Below are 15,262 nucleotides of genomic sequence, written 5' to 3'. Positions count from 1 at the left end.
TGGCCCGTTTGAGATCCTAGAGAGAGTTAGGGAGGTTGCTTATAAGCTTCCATTGCTTCCTAATTTAGCAAGAGTGCATCTAGTATTTCATGTTTCTATGCTTCGAAAGTATCGTAAAGATAAGTCGCATATATTGGACTCCAACATAGTGCAACATGATGAGAATCTAACTTATGAAGAGAGCCGGTAGCTATTGTAGATCAACAGGTTCCAAATGAGGAGGATACTTGGGAGTTCGACTCCGATATGAGGAGTAGATATCCGCATCTTTTTACCAGTTCAGGTACAATTCTGTGTCCGTTCAAGGACGAATATTTCTTTTAGAGGTGGAGAACGTGACAACCCGTTAGGCCGGTTTGAGTTCTAACTCCCCATTTTGTGATTTGAGACATTATATGACTTTATTTGATGATTTATGACTTGCATGTATAGTCCGATTTGATTTCTAAAAAATTTAAATGTGATGTTTAAAAAAACTTGATTTGTGAACATTAAAATGGTTAGAGTTGACTACAGTCAATATTGTTGGTAAACGATCTTTGATCGGTATTTTGATGATTCCGGTAGGTTCTTATGATTTTTTGGACTTGTACGCATGTTTGGTTGGGGTCCAAGGTGACTCGAGGTCGTTTCAGTGCTTATTGTGAAAAGTTGAAAATTTGATCTTAAGAACTTTGAAATCTTTGAGTTTTGATGTGTGATTCTTGATGTTAATTTGATGTTTTGAGATGCGAGCAAGTAGTGTGAGGTTTATATACTTTTGTGGATGCTTGGGGTGGGCCCCGAGAGGCTCGGATGAGTTTTAAATTTGTTTCAGATTGATTTTGTAGTTGTGCATTGCTGGTGCTGTAGACATCACATTTGCGATGGTCTGTTTGCAAATACGAGCCTCGCATCTGCGAGTGCCAGCTCAGATTTGTGATAATGAGGGAGAATAGGACAATTTCACATTTTGCGAAGCTTAGCTTGCTTTTGCAATGGTTCATTCTTCGCATTTGCTAGGTACTTGTCGTATTTGCGAAATCTGCGCAATCGTGATACATAAGCCGCATTTGCGAGGTCAGTGGCTCAGAGGCTGGTTCGTAATTGCGACATCTGCACTTAGGTAAAAATAGATAATTTCGAGATTATCTCATTCTATTCCATTTTTGAGACCTAGACTTTGTGGGAGGCAATTTTTGAAGAGAATTTTCTTCCCAACTTCAATGGTTAGTAGCTTTAATTTTTTTTATAATCAATTTCTATTACGATTCATAGATTTTCATCCCTAAATCTAAGATTTCATAGAATAGAAATACAATTTTTGGGTAGACATTTAGGATTTTATATTTTAGATAGTTGGACCTCGATTTGAGGTCGGAACTCGAAATAAATCACATATTTCGACTCGGGGATGAATGAGTAATTGACTAAGTGGACCCGGGTTGACTTTTTGTTGACTTTTTCAAATCTGTCAAAGATCAAACTTTGATACTAGGGTAGTTTCTAAAGCTTGTTTTGACTTATTCGAGTATTAATTAGCTAGATTTGAGTGGTTTGAAGGCTTGTGCTAAAGGAAAGGTAGTATTGGAGGGTTGAATTGGGCTAGAAAGAGGTAACTGTCTTGGTTAACCTCGAATTGAGGGAATTAAAATAAAATTGTGTCTATTTGCAAAGTGTTGTATATGTTGGGGGCGGTGTATATGCAAGGTGACGAGTGTATATGTATTTCTTATGGGTCAAGCATGAGGGTAGAACTAGCTTATTTACATCTTATTGTTTCATGTAATATGTCTTCATACTTTAGTTAGATCGTATAACTCCTTGACTACTCCAATTCATGTTAATATGTGTTGAGCTTGTTGTGATATTGGGTAATAAGACTATTGAAATGTTATTTTGGCTATTGGTGCAAAGTGATGACTATTTTTTAGTATAGCGAGGTATGTTCAATCACTCTTCTTGATATTGTTTGTGCTTCCCACGTTGTATCTAAACTTCTACCTGTTTGTTTTTTTTTTCCAATATAAATATCCCTGTTAGTTTGACTAGTTTTCAAACCACTTGCGCTTATGTTGCAATTTGGACAATAACATGTCACCAGTATCATACAGAAAGCTTGGTGCTCTAGGTTTTTTTAATTGTGTTTAATTTCTGTACACTGTAATGTACACGATTTTACGGTCGTAGTAGAAAACCAAATCTTTTAAATAGTAACTACATGTAATCATCGTCCATAAAAATTGGAATTAATAGTTCGAAAATAAAGTAGATCATCTGTTTTACAACTTAAAATACATTGATATTATTAAAAATATTCATTGTTACAGTTCACAAGTTAAACCCCTTTTTAGTTTCTAGTGACAGTATTGATGACGAGCCTTAATTATAACCTAAAGTTTTCTGTAGAGCATATATACAAGATAGACAAAACACTACTATTAATTAATATCAGGAATCACCAAGTCATTTGAAGATGCTTTTGCTAGTGGGAACAAGGCTTTCACTTGGACATACATCATAATAAGTAGCAAAAAACGAATTCTGAAGTTATTGATAATTATGGGTGTGTCTTTACCATACATAAAGAACAAAAATATATGGATACGTACCACAACCCATTTATCAAGTACTAGATACGTAAATCCGTGCTTAAGCACAAATTTTTATGTATGAATATGAAAGAACAAAAAAGATTAATGCACTTCAATAATACTTGGAAGTCGAGAGAGACGGAGTGTTCAAGAATTAATTGCAAAATGAGGTAAATTCATCTATATCTATCTATCTATCTATCTATACTATATTAAAAGCACGAAGGCCCTTAGCGAAATGTCGTTCGACTTTTTTACCCTTTTAAAATAAAGGTCGTACTGGATAAAATAGTCATTTAATTATTTTTCTAATCTCACTTGAATAATGATACTTCCAAACTACATACACACTTGCGGTTCTAACTTCAGTCATTCTTTGGAATGCATTTTAAGTTGAATTATTTGACAGGTGATTGAATATTTTTGTTGAGCAGTTTTATTTTTTATAAGTTATATACGACCAATATTTATTATTTTCAAGAACTTATATTTTTATTTTTTAACTCAAAAATAAATTTTTCATTGAGTTAGGTATACACACAAAGTGCATACACTAAGACTAGTAAAATTATAGAAGAATCGGCAGGGTAAAAGCCAAAATTTCATAAGTCAAAATAATTAGTTTTGAGAAGTTTACATCTTGCATGGAATTTTTTTCTTTTCATGAGAATAGTTCCAAAGTTTTGAAAACTATAACTAGCAACACTTGAAGTCATTTTCCATAATACAGTATAACAATATAGTAACAGTTAATTTTCTCGAGACCTATATGCAAATAATACGTATGGCAGCCATCTTCTAGAGCACACGTCTCTTAGCCGATATTACTATCTGGAAATTTCTACTTTAGTTGCTCTGTGTTTCAAGGTAGATATATAGAGGCCCTTGAAATATTCAAATATTCAAATTTCCCACTTTTTATCAGTCTTTCCATTAAATATGATTTTATGACGTAAGATATTGGCATAATCATTTAGGTAAATCTGCATGGAGGATTTGGTTGGGTTGGGGTGGGGGGGGGGTGGGGGGGAGGAGCTTTAATTAGTGTTTTGGTCATTCCATAAAGGTCAACAAAAGCTGAAACATTTTTCCAAGTGAAGCACATCATCCCTCTTCTATGTATGAACTGGGTCAGGAAAATAAAGATGCTTTGACAATAACATAATTAAACTTTCACCATATTTGGATTGGTTCTAGATAATGGAAGAAACATGGCTCCACTAATTTCTCTTAGGTGCTGAGAATGGGACCTTTTTTCTTTTTCTTTATTTTTCCTATAGAAATATTTAAATGTAACACGAATTTCCATTTAGTCATTAGTGTAGTTTAAAGATGTTCCGCATGCAAATGGAAAAGGAAAATTGTTTATTCTTTTCCAGTTTGTGGAGTAATATATTTTTAGATTGCTTCTTCAAAATATGAAAATCATTGAACTATAAAATTAGAAATATTTATCTAACTCTTTAGAAGTATAATTTTTTAAAAAGGGGTGTTCAACACAAATGAAAGGCTAATCTGGGAAAAACTCAGTGGATTGAAAAAGTCAAAGAGGAAACTTTCTTGAAGAAGTGGTGCCGATATATATATTGACATTCCTCACAATTTTTTGTTGTCTATATTAGTTTCACGAATTAGCCAAGAGAAAGGAAAAGCAAACAGATGATCATGAATGAGTAAAGCATAATTTATATAGGCTAATTAATATCGTAAAAGATTTTTGCATATAACGTCATTACTATATTTTACAAGTGGCAGTTGGGTGGGACGAACATGGGACTAACACTTAACACAAACCAATATCCTCTGTACTATAAATTTGGATCCATTTTATTGGTGCACGTGTTTATCCCCTTAATTTCACAATTCAGTTCATATTATGTTTCTTGCCTGTCCTGTTTCCACGAATTCCCTTCTCTTCTTTATGAGTACATTCATTCTCTCGCCTTCAGCTTATGGTTTGATTTTCAGATTTCTGTATCTGCTCTTTGTTATCGCCTCACATGTATCTCTGATTGACGGTGAATTTTTCTTATTTTTATTTTCTTCTTTTTTCCTTTATTGAATCCATATCTTAGTGATTGGATTTTACTACTAGGTGTTAATTTTTCTCTTATTTTGATTTTTTTCGGTTTAAGTTGTACATGCCTGTCGCTATTTCTACTTCTTTTATACATCCATGTGTGGATATATATATTTGGTGCATGTAAAATTGCAGTTTTAGGCAAAGTAGTTCTGGTGACTGACTAATTCCTTTTAGGTTTTTAATTCAATATAACCTATACCTCAAAACTTAGGTTATGATTTTTTCCACTAGCTTTATGCGTATTTTGTTTTGAATTTAAAAGGTTATTCCTTTTAAACCAAGTCCAGTTAACTTCTGCATAAATACATGGACGCTACTTTTGAACAATACTACGAATAAGATGAAGTTTTTAAAAGTATATATAGGGGGGTTGTTGCGGGGGTTGACGTATACGTGAAGGGAAAAAATACTAAGCAGTTGTTCCGATGACGAGGATCCTGAAACGGAGGAGTGCATGGTTTGCTTCAGGCCAACATATCATGTAATTACAATTGGTGATATTTTTTATTTTGCAAAAAATTAAAATTAGGGAAAAATGTCAAAATGCTTGTGCCACCCAAGAAAAGAAACAAGTGAATACTGTCAGGGAATATCTTGATAGTAACTGCTGGGTAGACGTAACAAAATAGTTAAAAGAAAACGGTTATCCACCCATATTATCCATAAAAAATGAGTTGGATAATGAACCATTTAAAAACGGGTCGAATATGGATAAAGAACCATATTATCCACTTAGAAAATGGATAACCAATGGATAGCTAATGTGTAAAGCCTCAAATTGGAGTTCCTCAAGTTTGTAAGACTAGGAATTCTCTCATAAGTGATCATATTTAAGAAGCCATGGATAATACGGATATCCATATTATCCGCCGGATAAATCTGTTTTTTATCCGTCTCAAATACGGATCGGGTCGGATAATTTGTCGTTTTTTAAATTACCCGTTTTGACCCGCTCATATCCGACCCGACCCACCAGTTTGCCACCCCTACTGGTGGGTGGTTCATATTGAGAGATAAGGAATGAACTTCTCATTTTCTAAGTAAGCTATACAAATATTTTACATTAAGTTTAATTTTATATGTCGGTGCTCATGATCATATTTGTTAATGGAGTTATCTATTTTACAGTATATTGGAAATGGGTGTCATGCTTCGCACATGTTGCTATATCATTCATAAGGACAGACTGCAAGATGACAATCTCATAACTTAAAGAGAGTATTGTATCCAAATGCTTTCCCTTTTTGTTTTGTCTTGGCAATATAATGATTTTTGCTTTTTGGAAATTACGTATATTTTACCTCTTTACTGAGTGATTTTATAAGTTTTTTTAAGAAATAATCTCCTTTAGTTGCCTTTTGGAAATTACGTATATTTTACCTCTTTACTTAGTTGATTTTATAAGCTCATGATCGCATAAGTCTACTGCTTATAAAGGATGCTATATTAGACTGTTCTTTACGTTCACTAAGATGCAACCATTTCTTATGTTATATGTGCATAGTTGACGATGCTTTTGGTGAATTGAATAGGACTAGAGACCGGCAGTGCTCTGTGTTGTCCTATGCACATATTTTGCGGAGAAATCTTCTATAATGTACATACACGTGAAGGAAATTATTGATTTTGGGCCACCGATTTCCTATTTTTATTGACTAAAGCAAATTTATTCTTTGAACAATTATGCCTTTGTATTGTAATCTAAAACTGAATTTATCTAATCTAAAATTTTATGTTGGCCCGGTGCATAGCACTGGCAAAACCTGCTACTTTAAAAATATATAAATGCAAGCAATCGTCCTTTAAAATTGAAATTAGTAACCTACAGCATGTTTATATATATATATATATATATATATATATATATATATATATATATATTGAAAATTCTATAGTATATATATGTTAACTTCAAATGAATAAGTGTATTGACACACGTGTGTATATTTATTAGCTATACAAGTGAGTTGGTAGTTATATACAGCTGTAGGTGTATGTAATAATAGGTGTACGTAGTATAAATAGGTGTAGGTACTTCTTTTTCTACTGTACTGTATTCATTTTGTCCTGTATCATTTTTTTCTACATTTTGAGCTAAGTTCATTTTCTAGTGAAATAGAAAAGAAGCTTCCAGAAGTCCCTCGTCTATGGCTTCTCTCGTTCGCCATTAGAACTCACTCGAGGTGAGCTCATCCTCTTCATCTCCTCTACTAATTTGTCATGGTATCAGAGCGAGACTCTCGATCCTAAACTCAATTAGTCAATTTTCCTTCCTATTCGAAGCGTATCCCTACAGAGTGTTTCTGTACGAATATCAAAATTTTCCCAACTTTTCCTCTCAAATCGATCCTTGATAATCATGGCTCTTGATGAAAACACAACGGATTCCACAAATCCGGCCTTGGATTCGACAAATCCGCTCTACATGCATCCATCTGAAAGCGTTGGTTCTATGCTGGTACCGGGACGGATCAGGCTATAGATCGTGGAGAAGAGGAGTTCTGAGAGCTCTCTCAGTGAAGAATAAGGTAGGATTCATAAATGGGAAGTGCAGAAAGCCAGATCCTCAGGATCCTAGCTATGATCAATGGGAACGCTGCGATGACATGGTCACATCGTGGATCCTAAATTCTATCTCAAAGGACTTGGAGGATAGTTTATAGTATGTTAATGATGCTCAGGAATTTTGGAAAGAACTTGAAGACAGATATAATCAAACAAATGGGGCAAAATTGTATCAGCTGCAGAGGGAGATAAATGATTTGAGTCAAGGAACCCTAGACATCACTGGGTACTATACTAGAATAAAGAAACTTTGGGAAGAACTAAACACATTGAATGCACACGCCCAGTGCAAATGCAATTGCACATGTGGTGCTAAGGCGAATATGCAGAAAGCTGAGCAAGATAGAAGGCTAATTCAGTTTTTAATGGGACTGAACGAAGTCTACACTGTAGTCAGGGGAAGTATCTTAATGATGAATCCATTACCGTCGCTCGCACAAGCCTTTTCAATTCTGATCCAAGAGGAGAAACAAAGAGAGGTCAAGCCAAACAATCAATTGGTGATTGAGTCTACTGCCTTGAGTGCTAACAGATCAGGAGGAAATCACTTCAGGACAAACTTTGGTCAACAGACAAACGTTGCAGACAACACTGGATATATGAACTACAATCAACAGGGAAATAGAACTGGAAACAACAACTACAGGGGAGGACAATTTGGGAATAGGCCACAACCTTTTTGTGACTATTGTAAGAAGCCAGGTCACACTAAGGAAAGATGCTACAAGTTGCATGGTTACCCTCAAGATTCAACATTTAATAAGGGAAAGAGAATTGCTGCCAATGTACATGGAAGTCAAAGAGAGGGTGTCATTGAAGGTGGAGATGGAAACAGTGGACCTGCACAGGAACAAGACAGAACTATGCAGAATCTTACTAAGGAACAATATAATCAGTTGGTGAGCATCCTGGAGAATTTTCATGCTAGAAATGCAGGAAACAAAATGAAAGCATGAGCTGTGAATTTTGCAGGTATCTCAGCTTGTTCAACTCATTTTGATTCTGGTTCTAGCTCATATCAATGTTCTAGGTCTGTTGCTGACTCTTGGATACTTGACTCTGGGGCATCAAACCATATGACCTATAACAGATCCATGTTAATCAATGTGAAAACCTTAGTTTACCCTTTCCTAGTTACTTTGCCCAATGGTTATAAGGTGAAGGTGACATTGATGGGAGATGTAGTAATGAGCCATAAGTTCACTCTAAAAAGAGTTCTCTTTGCTCCCAGTTTCAAATTCAACCTAATCTCAGTACATTGCTTGACAGTTCAGTTTGATTGCTTTGTCATATTCACCAAATTTGTTTGCATCCTTCTGCGGGCCCCTTCACTGAAGAGGCCTCTGGGCAATTGGTGAGAGTAAGGATGGTCTGTATCTCTACAAATCAAATTCTTGCAAGTCCAACACTTCAGATTTCTGCAAGCCTAATTCCCTAGTCTTTGATAATTCATCTAGTGCATCAAATAAAGGTAATGTAATCACTCAGTCTACTCCATCTAGTATAACCAGTAGCAGTAGTGTTAGTCCACACTCTGATTTATACATTGCATCTAGTTTACATAATTCTTTTTTTCCTACTACATCTAGATCCCACACTTCCTCTTCTGAATGTAATAAGATTGTCACCAACTCTCATGTGCAATATGAAGGAAATATTAGTCCTACATGCAATGCATCTATGAATGATAAACACATGATTGATCTCTTGTGGCACAATAGATTGGGACATGTACCCTTTGCCAAAATGAGAGGTATTGAATCCATACCCTTTCAATTTTCACCTAAACAGTCCTTCATTTGTCTAATATGTCCAATGGCTAGACAAAACAGACTGCCATTCCCAGAAAGAACTACAGTAACAACCAAGATCTTTGAAATCTTACATGTAGACTTGTGGGGGCCCTATCATGTGCCAACACATGATGGGAATAAGTACTTTATCACCCTAGTGGATGATTACAGCAGGTGCACCTGGACACATCTTCTTAGGTGCAAGAGCAATGCCCTGCAAGTAATCAAAGCTTTCTCTGCCATGGTAAAAAACCAATTCAACTGTTCCATTAAGATCATTAGAACAGATAATGGCCTTGAGTTCATAAATTCTGAGACTGCTTCTTTCTTGCAGTCTGAGGGAATTATACACCACAAAACATGTCCCTATACACCTCAACAAAATGGCATAGTCGAAAGAAAACACAAGTACCTTTTGGAGATAGCCAGGGCACTATTGTATCAGTCCAAACTCCCCATGCAATACCGGGGAGAATGTATTCTCACCTCAACATACTTGATTAACAGACTCCCTTCTATCACTCTTAAAAACAAATGTCCACTGGAGCTACTATACAAAAGAAAACCCAAATACTCTCACCTCAAAAGCTTTGGATGCCTCTGTTTTCCTACAAACCTAAAACCTCACAAAGATAAATTTGAATCTAGATCCTTACCTCATGTCTTTGTGGGATATCCTTTTGGGACAAAAGGCTACAAGGTACTCAATCTAGTCACAAAGAAAATTCATATTTCAAGGGATGTTGTATTTCATGAAGGTGTATTTCCTTTTGCTTTGCACTCTAGCTCTAACAGAGTCTTTCCCTCATTTCCATAAGTAAATGAAGATTTAGCACAAGAACTATTTCTTTCTCATAGGTCAACATCTATTCTTACTTTTCCTAGTACATCACTCCCAACAATGTCAACTGATCCTTCATCACCAGGGGCAATAGAACCTAACCCTCATATGACTTCAAGTTCAGGAGAACAAATTTCCTTATCTGATAATAATGAAACTCATGAAACTCTGTCTAACAACACTCCTAATTCAATAATACAAGAATCTAATGAAATTTCAGGAAGGCCATCCAGAACCCTCAAAGTCCCCACTTACTTGAAAGATTACAACTATTCACTACCCAAATTGCAAACAAATCATCCTGACTCTCCCTCTAGTAGTAACCAAAGAACCACCTCTCTTTCCTTCAATGCTTCCATACCCAATGCCCAATGTGTCTCACTCAATGCTTTGAATTCTGATAGTCAGCAACTGATCAAAACTATTTCTCATGAGACTGAACCCAGTTCATATGAGGAGGCAGCTGCTGATCCTGCTTGGCAGGCAGCTATGAATCAAGAGTTTGAAGCCCTTTATGCTAATCACACTTGGAGTCTTGTGCCTCTTCCAAGTGGAAAAAGGGCAATAGGTTGTAAATGGGTATACAAGGTGAAGCACAAAGCTGATGAGAGCATAGAGAGATTGAAAGCAAGGCTAGTAGTGAAGGGATACACTCAGGAGGCTGAGGTAGACTACACAGAAACATTTTCACCAGAAGTTAAAATGACAACTGTTAGGGCTCTAGTTGGGATAGCAGTAAAGAAAGGCTGGGACATTTTTCAATTGGATGTGAATAATGCGTTCCTTCATGGAGACCTTCATGAAGAGGTATACATGGAAGTACCTCCAAGTCTTGCTGTAGAGAGGTCAGACTTAGAGCCCGTTTGGCTTAGCTGATTTAGAGTAGCTGATAAGCATTATGTGCTGAAAAGCACTTTTAAGTGCTGAAGCTGATTTAAAAAATAAGCAGTTACGTGTTTGGATAAAAGTGCTGAAATTAATAATATGCAGCTGAAGAACTGGATATACGAAGAGTTTTGTTTTAAAAAGAAGTATTTTAGGGATAGAATAGTTAATATTTTGGTCAAACTTAAAGTGCTTATAAGCTGAAATTTGATAAGTTGGGGGAGACCAACTTATGGCTTTTGGCTTATTTTCGGCTTATAAGTACTTAACTTATAAGCACTTTTAACTTTACCAAACGCGTAGATAAGCCAAAAAGTGCTTATACGGCAGTTTGACCAGCTTATAAGCTTAGCCAAACACCCTCTTAGTATGCAAATTGAATAAGTCCATATATGTGTTAAAGCAAGCGAGCAGACAATGGTATGAGAAGTTGACTGAAGCACTTTATTCCAGGGGATACACACATTCTTTATTAGACTATTCCTTGTTTTACAAAAAGCATGGAGATTCAGTGGTGTTTGTGGCTGTCTATGTAGATGATGTCTTAGTAACAGGGACTGATTTGCAAGAAACAGAAGGACTAAAAGTCTACTTACATAAGACCTTCAGAATAAAGGACTTAGGAAGACTACATTATTTTCTAGGACTAGAAATTCTGTATAAAGGTGATGGAGTGTTGATATCACAAAGGAAATTCACAATGGATTTACTATCAGAATTTGACTGTATGAAATATTCAGCTTTGACCTCTCCACTAGATCCCACAGTCAAACTAAGTGCAGAAATGGGGCCTTTGTTGCCTGATCCTTCACACTTCAGAAAACTAGTGGGAAAATTGAATTACCTGACTAACACAAGACCTGATATATCCTATAGTGTGCAACATTTGAGTCAGTATATGCAAAGTCCTAGGGAGCCACACTTGAAGGCTGCATATCATGTGCTGAGATATCTCAAAGGTGATCCAAACCTAGGGATCTTTTTATCCAACAACAAAGATTATAGAGTTCGAGCCTTTTGTGATTCAGATTGGGCAGCTTGCCCTGACTCAAGAAAATCAGTTAGTGGCTATGTTGTATTGCTGGGTGATGGACCTATCAGTTGGAAATCAAAGAAGCAACACACTATCTCATTGTCCTCAGCAGAAGAAGAATATAAAGTTGCCAGACAAGTTGTGGGAGAATTGGTATGGCTACTGAGGTTACTTGCAACATAAGACTTTTCAGCACTATAATCCAAACTTCGTCGAGTCTGAATGTGAGTACTGGACACTTAATAAGAAACCGAAAAAGAAAAAAGAATAAGTACATCACTTCACTTAGTAAAATAGGATAAAAAATAAAATCTGTGCTGACTTGGAGATTCCAAGCTAGACAATCATTAGGTCCACAATGGGGGCCAAGACATTACTTCTTCTTGGTGAATTGGTAAGTCTTATATAAATGCATATTTGGTCAATCGTCACTATCTTCCAGACTTAGTCCTTAGTTGATTGGCCTTTTCTTCCTTTATTTGTGCATTTTAGGAATCAACTAGCTTTTCAATTGGTGAATCAATCTAGTTAATTGATCATTTGAATAAGTTATTTAATTAATTTATTTATTTGTGTAAATTTAGTTTAATAAGTAGGATTAAGGAAGAAATTTGGCCAAATTTGAAAGAAAAAGTGGCCAAGAGTGCAAGATAAAGGGGTGCCATTGAAAGAATCCGGAACTACGTAGTTTTGCCTCAAAACTACGTCGTTTCATTAAGTGAATCAAGATTTAATCTTAGCCACTCATCATCACATGATCCAACGGTCCTGATTAATCTCCTACCCTAGGTATTTAAAGCCTAGTTTGGCCAAATTTTGCCCCCATTTTGCTTTATTTCCCTTTCTTCTTCCCCTCTCCTCACTCTCTCATCACTCTCTCTTCTCTCTCCCAGGTCCGCCCAGCGCCACCCACCGCCGCCCATCGCCGCCGGCGGCGGCCAACCCCCAATCAACCCCAAAATTTTACCATCTCTTCCCCTCTTCCTCCTCTTTCTACCTATACCACTCATATCCTCCAAATCTCCACCAATCTCCATAGATCTACTAAAATCCGAAAAAACCCTAGCCGCCATCTACCACCTCCAAACCCCATAAAAATCATACCACCGGCCTCCTATCACTCTCCTCTTCTCCATTCCACGCCCCAAAACCTTCCAAACCCCTCGAAAATCCGACAAGTTTTGGCCAGCCACCACCGACCACCCTACTGCCGCCGCTTCGACCGCCGCCCAGCTTCCGTCTAGCAAAATACGACCCCTTAGTCTCTCTTTCTCTTTGACACAGTACTGGACTCAACTTGGTTCGCCATACGTGTTTCAGCATTTGTCATCGAGAAAAAGAGGCGTGGAGGTCGATTCGCCATCTAGTTGTGTGGTACTACTGATTTGGAGCCCGAGCGTTTAGGTAAAATGCTAATCCCTTGTTCATCGATTTTAGTTTCTCCTTTATTGACTGATTTTTAGATTTTTAGTTTAGTTTAAGTTTTGTTAGTTTTTCTTTTCTAAATTGTGTTGGTCATATGTTCAGTTTCTTTCATAACTGCAGTTTGGTTGTGCTCGTTAACGATTCCCTTAATACTTGTATTAGCTCTATTCGATTTTTGATTCATGTGATGAATTTGATTGAAGTTCGAATTAGCAAGTTAGTTTGGTATTGTTGTTGATAAAATCAGAAAATTAGATGGGTTTGATCAAAATAGGATGCTAGTAGCCTACTTTTGACTAGTAGGGTGGCTGAAATGATATTTTTCTCCTTGCTTCTGCTATAGCAGATTTTCAGGCTGTCCTTTCACCTTTTGGACAGCATTTGAATAGTGTTTAGCATACAAAGTCAGTCCCTTTTTGGACAGATTTTTGGTGAACCAAAATCTGCCCTAAAAGTGACTTTCTTTCCCTACTTAAGCTGCCCTTTCCTCATTTAAAAAAGGGGGGACTCCATCACACTTCCATACATCTTTAGAATTGCTTGAACACACAAAAACATAAAATATTTCAGCAGTTGAACACATGAAAAGTAAGCTGAAAATCATGAGTTTTGGTTGAGTCTTAGAGTGCAAAATCTTTCAAAAAACATATAAGAGTCTAGAGTTTGATTCTTGAGTTCCTTCTCCAAAGAAATCACTACTTTTAGTGAGATTTTCTGGGCTGTTTTAACACGATTCACTGCTGTTTCGTCGCTGTTTCTGCTGTCCTTGTTGCTGATTTTCTGCCCTTATCACTACTGAATTTTATCTTGTTACAAATCAGGTAACCCCTTGAACCTTTATATTACAGATTCTCGATATCGAATGACTGAAGACATGGATCTCTCATGGCTCTTTGAATTTGTTGATGTACTTTTACATGAAATGGATGTTATTCAGTTTGTTATTCATGTTTTAAGTATATGCTAGAATCGTAGAAGTTAGTTAAGTCACTCAGTTCCCTTTACATTCAAAGTTGTTTACTCGGTTAAGGAAAATATAAAGATATCATTTTTAACCATGTTTGTTAATTGGAATTTTTGTGATTTACTTCCAAGGTTCATGTATTAATGATTTGTAGCTTCAAATGTCATAGTCAAACATATGTCTCCATGATAGTTGAGTTTTCTTCTCTTTAGCATTAAAAAGCATTATGGTTTGCTGATTTTATGCTAGTAGCAGCCGTAATTTTGAGTTTCGACTAAATAGTCCAGATGTTTATGTTGCTAATGGGTGTGTAGCCTGATTAGTGGCCATGTTGGTATATATGAGTAGAAATATTAGTGGCCTTAAGAAATAGTTTGTTTAAAAATAATAGAAGAAAAAATAATATTGGGTAGTGGGTTTGCAAGTAGAATAAAAATTTTTGGGTCTGAAATACTGCAGCGGTGATTAAGTTCAAGCTATTTTAATGGAAGCTTCATCTCCCTTTAGTAATTTCAGTAGGCCCATATCTTCTTAATAAGCTGCTGGGCCTTTTGTAAATAATTTCACAGCTCAATACCAAGTGTATTTCCATAGCTGGCCCATTTTCACTTGCTAACAAGGCTGATCCAACTTTCACACCATGTTTGTCTCACAATTAATTTTCAATAAAAATCAGTTTCTCCACTACAATATAAATAATTTAATATCGCTTTCTTAATTAATTAATTAAGCGCTAGCAATTAGTAGGCCGCTTTAACTCACGGAATCACTTGCGCGGTGTGATGTTTTAATATTCGATAAATTAATTCAATAATCTCATACCATGCCCATTAGTTTCAGTTAATTCTTAATTTAGTTAATCTTTTGTAAAATCGCGGATTCGCTTGCGTAGCGCGGTTTATGACACAAATCAAATAAAATTCATCTCGGTCAAACATTTGCTTGCGTGGTGCGGTCAGGACAATTTTAATTAAAATCTTTCTGTAATATTATAATAATAAAAGCGAACATAGGTAAAACATGAAAATAAAATAAAATTACAATTTTATATCCAAATTAATTCAAGCCAAGTTTTAAGTCGATAAAAGCGAACCCGTGCT

General features: G+C 36.1%; 1 protein-coding gene across 1 annotated transcript; it reads left to right on the top strand.

Annotated features, from left to right (window-relative positions):
• Positions 1 to 7,015: 7,015 nt before the first annotated feature.
• On the top strand, positions 7,016 to 8,177 carry LOC109239092. The gene is made up of 2 exons (XM_019405616.1): positions 7,016 to 7,114; positions 7,338 to 8,177. The coding sequence occupies exons 1-2, from the start codon at positions 7,016 to 7,018 to the stop codon at positions 8,175 to 8,177; spliced, it is 939 nt and encodes a 312-aa protein (XP_019261161.1).
• The last annotated feature ends 7,085 nt before the right edge of the window (positions 8,178 to 15,262 follow it).

Source organism: Nicotiana attenuata, unplaced genomic scaffold, assembly GCF_001879085.1.
Source record: "Nicotiana attenuata strain UT unplaced genomic scaffold, NIATTr2, whole genome shotgun sequence".
In the NCBI taxonomy this organism is placed as follows: domain Eukaryota; kingdom Viridiplantae; phylum Streptophyta; class Magnoliopsida; order Solanales; family Solanaceae; genus Nicotiana; species Nicotiana attenuata.
This window is presented reverse-complemented; position numbering and strand designations above follow the sequence as displayed.